At 43.8% G+C, this 9272-nt stretch overlaps 1 protein-coding gene across 1 annotated transcript; it reads right to left on the reverse strand.

Annotated features, from left to right (window-relative positions):
- Nucleotides 1-1877: 1877 nt before the first annotated feature.
- On the reverse strand, nucleotides 1878-4286 carry ddx28 (DEAD (Asp-Glu-Ala-Asp) box polypeptide 28). The gene has a single exon (XM_083651176.1). It carries the CDS (start codon nucleotides 4102-4104, stop codon nucleotides 2377-2379), a length of 1728 nt encoding a protein of 575 aa, XP_083507302.1. The 5' UTR covers nucleotides 4105-4286; the 3' UTR covers nucleotides 1878-2376.
- Between the last annotated feature and the right edge of the window lie 4986 nt (nucleotides 4287-9272).

Raw genomic sequence — 9272 nt, forward strand, 5'->3', positions numbered from 1 at the left:
TTTCAGCTGTAGTTCATAAGCCATGTGTGGTATACATTTGTTTCTAGATAAGAACACCCATGGAAGCGATTTCCAAAAATATCAGGGTCACAGGAAAAGGCATTACCTTTGAAATGAGATATCAAAAGGAATTATTTTCTCACTCAGACATATTTTCATGTTGAAACTCATGTGGTTTCCTTTCAACAAGCACCTGCAGGCATGGAAGGAGAGAGTAGTAGACCTACTGTACCACATCAACGGCACACATGTCAAGGTCTGGCCTGTATTCAACTTGACTGGAGATTAATAGCCTGCTAGTAGAGCTGCAACGATTAATCAATTATGAAAATAATTAGTTAGTTGCAGCTCTAATTGCTAACATAAAAGCCAATGGAAGACACACAGATGCTTTGAAAAAGTAGCAGGTGAGTTTGTGATCGTTTCCGAGAAGAGCGTGATCCAAGATATTAGTGCCGACTAGTTAGTGGTGCTGCTCGCCACGGAGCATAGACAGACTGTAAACATAAAGACTGCATTTAATTAATCTACTCTAAAAGTGTCTGGCATTGAAGCCATCGTTTCTGATGCCAGGGGTGGGGATAAACTGAAACGCCTCAAACAAAGAGAGGCATATTGGATTTATGCCCTCAAGGGCACCAGTTATCCTGGTCTCAATGAAGATTTTGAGCCATCCTCATATCTATAGCCATAGTATTTATGGTCATAATAGTATATGGTCTAGTTATGGCCTTAGACCTGATGTGGCCATTGCTCTGTCTCCTTTCCCAGGTCGTTTTTCCTTAAAAATATCGCAATTGTTCTTTGATTGCCTTGTCTGTTTCACTATATTTGAATTTGTATTCTCAATTGCCTTTAGTGTTGTTATTCAATTAATGTTTTTGTGGTTGTCCTACAACCAAATGGGGTGATGCCCCTAGAGGCCCCCAAAAATGGTGCATACAATCTCACCTGGCACACCTGTGGTGAATCCATATAATTACCCTGTTTCATTTTATCATTACACCCTGAAAAAGGCAGAAGCCGATACGCGTTGGTGTATTTTAATTGTTAGCCCATCCAAATAAAGGCTTTTTATATTCAAAACCTCCTTGTGTGCATGGACCTGGATCATTTATGCTATAAGTTTTCCTCTTCTTTTGACTGCATTTAATTGTTGGCCTACCAACTCTGAATTAACAATACACATAAGTTAAATCAGACAAATGCCACCACCTTGTGGCCAAATACATGTAGTACAAATGTGTGTTGCTATGTTAAAACAGGGCCACTAGTGACAATTGGGGGCAGACGTTCCCAAACTAGGGTACACGGTACTCTAAGGGCACTTGAGAGAAAAGGGGGAAAAAAATCTAAGAATAAATCATGAAAATTAATTAAATGTTAAAATAAATCTCCTCAGGAGGCACACAGACTACACACACATTTTCTTTCACTCAATTTCTTATTTTGGAATGTTATAGTCTTCAAAAGGTGGGTTATCATTCATTCATTGCATCAGCTAGTTTTCTCTTGCAGTCTTGTAAAAAAAAAGTGTAGTTAAAGGGGGCGTAGGTAAAGGGGGTACTTGGATTCAGAAATCAAGGAAAGGGGGTACTGAAGTCAAAAAAAGTTTGAGAACCACTTTGTTACGGGATGATTAAATTGATCCCTGGATAATTCTAGAGAAATCAGTGGCTTCACAAACTGTAGGGTAGAAGACACCTTTGAAAAACACTTACTTATGCTACAGCAAAATAATAAACATACTTCTGAATGGCTGGCATCGTGTACAAAGGTTACAAGACAAAGAAATAAAGCATGAAGAATGAATCATTCATTTCCAGTTAGATTTTACTAGAAAGTGAATTTGCATGTTAACACAAATATATGAATTGCCTAGGAATAATAATACATATGTCAATGTCAGCTAAGCTGTATCTCCATATAAACCAACAGTACAAGCAGGTATGTCATTTGCATCAGGGAATAGAAGGTATAACAGTCTGACTATAGATATGACTGATATCTTGGGGGGGGGGGGGATTATCTGTTCTTCCACAGAGCAGATAATGAAAATCACTGATTGGAATTAGTGTGTTGCAAGTATTTGGACTAGTCACTAAGAATATTACTCAGTTTGGAGAATTTGCACTTTGGAAAAAAAAAAAATATGAATGAATATTTTCACAGCATCTCCATCCCTGCTTATATGATACAGAATTGGGTAGCTTCATTGTGACAGCTCAGTGTATTTGGTCAGTTAAATCAGGATGGCCAGATGGAACAGGAACAAGCCAACAAAAGCGTCAACTGCATTTAGAGAGTCTCACAAAATGTGCAGAAAAAACAAACCCCAGAGGCAACTTTACCACCCAGCCTTTCCAACAGACCCCTCTACTCCTCTAGCTCAGGTACTTTGGGTTTTGGCTCCTGGATGGCAGATTCCATCCCCGGCAAACAAGTTCTCCTCCGCGCAGCAGTCTCAATCTTCTGCACCCGCTCCACGTCCCAGGGATGCGTGACAAAGCTGAGCACCTCCCCGTCCTCTACGCTCCCTGCCCTCCCCACCCTCCCTGCCCTGTGGATGTAGTCCGTGTGGGACTCCGGGAAGTCGTAGTTGACCACCAAGCGCACCCGGGATGTGTCCAGGCCACGCGAGGCAATGTCGGTGGTGATCAGCACGTCATCCTTGCCCTTCTGGAAGCTGTGGAAGATCCCGGTGCGGACGGCGGCGGGCATCTCCCCTTGCAGACGTGTGTGCCGCACCCCCATCTCTTCCAGCGTGTACCCCAGCCAGTTGACGGTGGGGGCCTTGTTGCAGAACACCAAGATGCCACCACCTCCTTTTTCATGCTGGAGCAACTTCACGGCTTGGTGGAGCTCCAGGACTTTGTCGGCACCTCTCACCTTCAGGAACGTCTGCTTGATGTGCGGCATGAGGAAGTGGAGCATCTTGCTCTTGATGGTCACCATGCTGCCGAGGTCCGTCACCTGGCCGAGAACTTCCCCCACACCACCGGGAAAGGTGGCCCCCACCACCAGCAGCTGGGCTTTACGACCGAGGCCCCGCGTCTCCGAGGGGCCGCTGGCAATGGGCACCTGCAGCAGGATGCTCTCCAGCATGTCGGAAAAGCTGGGGTCGAACATGGTGTCGGCTTCGTCCACCACCACGAAGCTCAGCTCGCTCAGGTCCAGGCAGCGTCTCCGCAGAGCCTTGACCAGAGCACCGGGGGTGGCCACCAAAATATCGGGAGGGCCATTCTTGAAGACCGTCATGATGTGGCCTACGCCCCGCCCGCCGCCCACAGTCCTCGTCCGCATGCCAAACGGGGCGCACAGGGTCCTGGACACAGCCGCCACCTGGTCAGCTAGCTCCCTGGACGGCACCAGAACCACCGAGCGGATCTTGTCTGCGGTGTACAGGTCGGCCTCGGACGTCTTCTCGGCCTGCAGTCTGTGGACAATGGGCAGAAGGTAGCTCAGCGTTTTGCCGCTGCCCGTCTCCGCGGCACACAGGATGTTGTGACCCTTCAGGACTTTGGGGATGGTCTGCAGCTGCACAGTGGTGGGATGGCTGATGTGGGCGTTGCTCAACACCTCCACCAGCTCCTTGCAGATGTGGAGGTTACTAAAGGTCACAGCAGGTTTCCTGTCTTTGTCGTCTTCCTCCTGCTGCTGGCTTTCGGTGACAAACGGTGCGACAGACTTGGTGGTGTTAATGGTGAAATAGTCACCGAATGATTTGTTGTGCTTCCACCCTTTAGAGGCGAGCAGGGGCTGCTCAAACTTGCCGTGGACGTACCCCGCAGACTGGTTGAGCTGAGGGTTCTTGCTCTGGATCAGCAGCCTGCCCGCCTTGATGGTGGGGACTTTGTTTTTGCCTCGCATCTGCTTGACGTTTTCGACGCGCTTCTGCACGTGTCGAGGAACGCGAATGACGACAAGCTCTTGTTGTGGCGCGGCTGACGTTTGACAAGGACGAGTCTGACTGATGATGGAGCAACGGACACGACCACAGGCCAACACTTTGACGAGCCCACGACAGTGACTAGTCACGTTATTTGAGGAGTAGAGAGTCCTCGACGCAACCAAAGCCAAATAGCCGACCTTCACGGGCTGCATTTTGCTGGACTGGAGTGTTCTTCACTAGAGTTAGCTGACCCGAGACAAATGCGAATGGTAGTCCGGAAACATACAGGTAGATCCAGTTCAGTCTCATGTGGATCTTAAAACAAAATGGCACAAAAAATGTTTAAACGCTCGTATAAATCTATTAGCATCGGCACATTAGCCAGTGAAGTCGCCATGCCTTCTGTTGGCGCAGGTTGATGATGTCACTTGGGAAGGGATGATGACGTAACGTATAGAAATACATGTCTAGATCTGCCAGAGAGACTAGTCATATAGACTGTACAGCAGTGTAGTCTCTCAAACCTAATTTAGTCCACATTACAGGCACCGATCCCAATTTGATGAGATTTGTCTCTCTTGGACCCGAATCTGAGAATATTTTTTAGAGATAAATTTTGTCCAGAATTCAAAAATGACGTTGTGTTGTAAGTATAGAGATCATTTGAATCATGATCAAAACTTTGGCCGACTGGTTAGCGTGTTCGACTTTGATAGGCAGATAGACCCGGGTTCGATTCCCCCCCTACACTACACAATTAAAAAGAGGCTTTGGATAACAAGGGGAGGTAGTGTCTACTTCGACCCGGGTTCAGTATTAGTGCACGCTGGCTCTTGGCCAATGGGATTGTCTCTTTAATAACAAAATATCAACATTTTCTATTTGTGTGAAGTTTAACAATTCCATGTTCCTGGAATCTCCTCAAGGACCCCTGGTCCCTATGCTGAGAACAACTGAAAATGAAAGGAAATCAATACAGCAAAGAGAATGTGCACTTTACAACTTTGATTTTTAGCCATTGTTTTGATGGGGGGGGGGGGGGGGGGGGGGGGGTGACCAACTGACCATGAAGCTGCGTCCATCGCAACTTTGTGAAGGAAAGTGAACTGAAAGGACATCTGAGAAAAACGTAATATGCCATGAACAAGGACAGAATAATTTACCTCTATCTGGGCCTCTCTGCTATTATAAAGTTGTTAATAATGTTGTATAAATGGCAGCCCAGTGAGCATCTCTAGTCCTACTATCCTCTCCCACCTGACCCTGGGTATTGTCATAGTTTCAAACTCTTGGTATCTTCTAGCTAAGTCAGTTAGTTGATTGTTGCAACTCACGTTCTGGTCAATCCCCTTGATCCCCACTGGCAAAGGCCAGGCCCCAGGCACACTGTAGCCTATTGTGCATAACACATGTGTCAATGTGAAAATTGACATTGTCATTTGTCTCATTGCTCTTGATCATCTTGTCGATCATTTTGTTACAGTATAGTCTCAACTTACAAAATCAGCATTTATTTCTTTATTTTTGTTCTTGCTGTTGTTGTTGTTGTTGTTGTTGTTTACAATCAAGGAATGCTTTTTGCTATCTGACAGGGAAACTATAATAAAAGAAGAGATTTCCAATTGAATGTCACCAGGCAGGCATCCAGAAAAGATCCAAAGGGGGACTCAGGCCTCTGCTGCTGCTCCAGGTGCCTTCATGTTTTTGTTCATGTACTTTGGTGTACTGTAAACCGTTTTTAGCTTACCATTATAATCACTTCTTCACAGGACAGCCATGGAAGAAGAACGCACCATAAAAAAAAGAAACTGCTCTGTAGTTCAGTGCTCACTGTCTGTGCTGCTGTCACATGGGGCATTGATCACACATCACACACACTTCCCATGAATGAACTGACATATTGATTTACTGTAGCTCAAACACAGCCGTTCGGTCATACAGTGTCACTGTCACATGTCGGCCACACTGAAATGCTTTGGCAGCCTGAATCACTATGAACTGTGTTCCTGTCTTTGCTAAAGCCTAGTGTGAAGAACAGCGCTCTTTGTGTGAGTTTTTCCTCGTCTTCTCCTGGAAACCAGCTTGCCGGTGCTGAGCGCGTGTTAGAGAAGGAAATTAAATTAATTGAATGAAAATAAAATGATCAAAATCTTGGGGGCATTTTTTGCCCCTTGATCATGGTTTTTACGTGCATTCTGAGATTTCTTGGGGTATTTTTGCCCTTGCCCCTTTCTAAATTCCTACACTGATAGATACACTGATGCATACATACTGTACATACATACATACATACATACATACATACATACATACATACATACATACATACATACATACATACATACATACATACATACATGGCTTGATGGTCTGGCTGGAGGCAAAGCTCAGACTCTGCAGACTTGGTCATTGTTCAGTTTCACAGACTGAACAGAAGAGGGCAGCATAAATCAACAAGGAAGATTTCATATCTGAAATCCTCATTAGAACTGTGGCAGCAAGCTGCAATGTTTTACGGTGTCCCAAGTCCACAATATTTCTTACAAAATGTTCTGAGAAAAATCAAATTAAAAGTTTCTCTAGCATGAATTATTCTGGATATTTTTTTCCACCATTCCACTTTGCAACATTATCAGTATAGTCTACAAGTAGGCCTAAAGTCAATTAAGACATTAAAAAACACAAGGTGTATTACATGAAATATTACATTATGAATGTTATTATTATTATTAATTTATATAGATATAATCATTAGATTGTTTTTCTACCAAACCGTGTCATTGTCTCAGGGAGGCGTTCATTCCATATCAACTGACAGCCGGTAAAGGACTTTATGTAATTTGATATTTGTTGACATTCACCTAACAGCGTGAGGCTTGAAAAGGTGCTGCATTGCATTTCTGCAGGGTGTGCAAACCCCAATCCTTGAAAGAGTGACACCTCTCAAACAGGACCGTGAGCGTGGGGGTTGAAGCTGTTTTCTTTCCCCTTCGTAACTTCTTTACAAGAACATAATATCACAAACCACATCTACAGCCTCCCACACAATTCGCGTTCTTTATCTTCTCCCTTCAAAGGTCATCTGAGAAGATAAGAGACACAGGTAACCTGAATTAGACTCTGGTGGGCCTGAAGGCACAACTGCTGCACAGGAGAAAGTTCAGTCAACCATGTGACCGCCATAATGTGCACTCAATGATATGATCACTTTATATCAAATTTTAATCAAGTGTATATTTTTGACAAAGGTAAATAACTGTTCAGATTATGTAGAACAGAGACATTTGTTTGCATGGTCCATACTGAAATACTCTATTGTACTCTTATTGTTGTTATTATGTATAGACTTATCTATTTATTTTTATTTAACCTTTGTTTAAAGCCCCAATGAGATGCGAGATCTGTTTTACAAGGGAGACCTGCCCAAGACAACATCATCAATAAAATATACATCACACAAGAAAACATAAACCATAGAGAAGCCTATAATAACAAATGTGTACATACAATATACTGGACATCACACCAAAACACAAAAAAAAACAGAGTAGCCTACATGATAATAAAAGTGCATGACTGAGGGCGATACGGTAGTTCTTCCAGTGGAGACCTAATCTACAGAAAACAATGACATTCTTCTTGCAAGAAGTTCTGTAACGAAGATTTAAATTCACCAAGCAAGAGCACCAAGATTCATTTTAATAGCCATATTTAGTATATATATTTAATAGCCATAGTGAGTAATTAGATTACAAATGAGGAATTTGACTTAGTGCAGTATGCAGCACACACATCAGCAGCAGAAGATGGAGCAAAACACAAAACAATCTCAAATTATAAATGTTACCGTGCAAAGTAAAAGTGACATATGGTGGGGTCGGATAGTGTCCGTGGGATCATGTCCATTGGGGGGACCCCAGCCCCGTTGCAGAGCTGGTTGTGCTCAGGGGGCATTGAGAGAAGTGACAAAGTCCTGATTTGTGGGGGCTTTTGGGTCTCACTGAAGTAAGTAAGTAAGTAAGTAAAACTTTATTCATATAGCACCCTTCTCAACAGAAGAGGCGGATGGCAGTTGGGTAGAAGCTGTCCCTGTGTCGAGAGGTTCTGGTACTGCCGGACATCAGTCTTATGCCATGGAGGGGGGGGGGGGGGGGGGCGGCTGCAGAGATTATGTCCTGGGTGGAGGGGTCGGCCATGATCTTCTGAGACTGCTTTAGCATCCTGGCAGTGTGTAGATCTTGATGGGATGGCAGGCTGCACCCGACCACCTTTTCAGCATGGCGGATGATGCGCTGCAGTCTGGAGATGTCCTTGCGGGCAGCAGCATACCAGACGGTGATGAGGAGGTGAGGATGGATTTGACGGTGGGTGGAGGTGTAGAAAAGTGCCAATGCTGCCTTTGGCACCTTGAACTTCCTCAGTGAGTGAGTACTCTGAGGTTTAAAAAGTCAACATTTAGTGCAGTGGTTCTCGATCTTTTTCACATCTAGGACACCTAAACTGACAAAAATTAGACCACAGACGCACATTTACTAAGATTTTTGCTTTTAGATGTGCTATTACAGAACGTGTATGAAACCCATGACCAAAACAGTCCTACAATCTGTTATTGTGTTATTTATGGATGGAATTATAGTGAAAATATGTGTGATGCAGAGAAGCATGGTAAACACTGTCTAGCTTCTTTAGTAGGGAGGCTGCAGCTTGTAATCATGTCACAATAGTCAATTGCAGACAAGAATGTAGCTTGAACAAGTTTCTGTCTAGCCTCAAAAGAAAAGCATTGTTTGGTGCAAAAGGGAAAACCAAGTTTTATTTTAAGTTTCTTTGTTTCCAATAATATCTGGATGACATTGTGAAATATCAAAATGAACTTATGAAATGATAAAAGAGGAAGTGAACATAGAAAAGTTTTGTAATAGTCATGCTGACGTGGTGTGATGAGGATGCTCTTTGTAATTACAGACCATATTTAGAAGATGTTGGCCTGAGCTCCTCTGCTGGCAGAGCATTGCTTTAGAAGGAGGCATATAAGTCAAAGCCATGTAAGGTTCAATCTTGTGCTTTTGCTTGGAAATAAAGACCACAGGAAATGTGATATTGATGCTTCAGATGCATTTGTGAGCGATGCGCCTGTGACTGCCTGTACGCCCACATGCATCCTAGCATTGCTGTATGTTGTGTGCTGCGTCGTGAAAACAAGAGGCTGGTGTCTGCCGCGCGTGCAATTTGTCTTCCAGTTTAACTGATTTACATCCAAATTGCAGAAGTTATTTTGAACATTATAATGTAAGCTCTTCCCCCTCCTCGGTATATGATGTGCATGTTTACAGTGATTAAAGTAAAGAGAGAAATGAAAAGAATTGCTGGATGTGACTGA

Source organism: Poromitra crassiceps (genome assembly GCF_964638095.1).
Source record: "Poromitra crassiceps genome assembly, chromosome: 14".
Taxonomy (NCBI): domain Eukaryota; kingdom Metazoa; phylum Chordata; class Actinopteri; order Beryciformes; family Melamphaidae; genus Poromitra; species Poromitra crassiceps.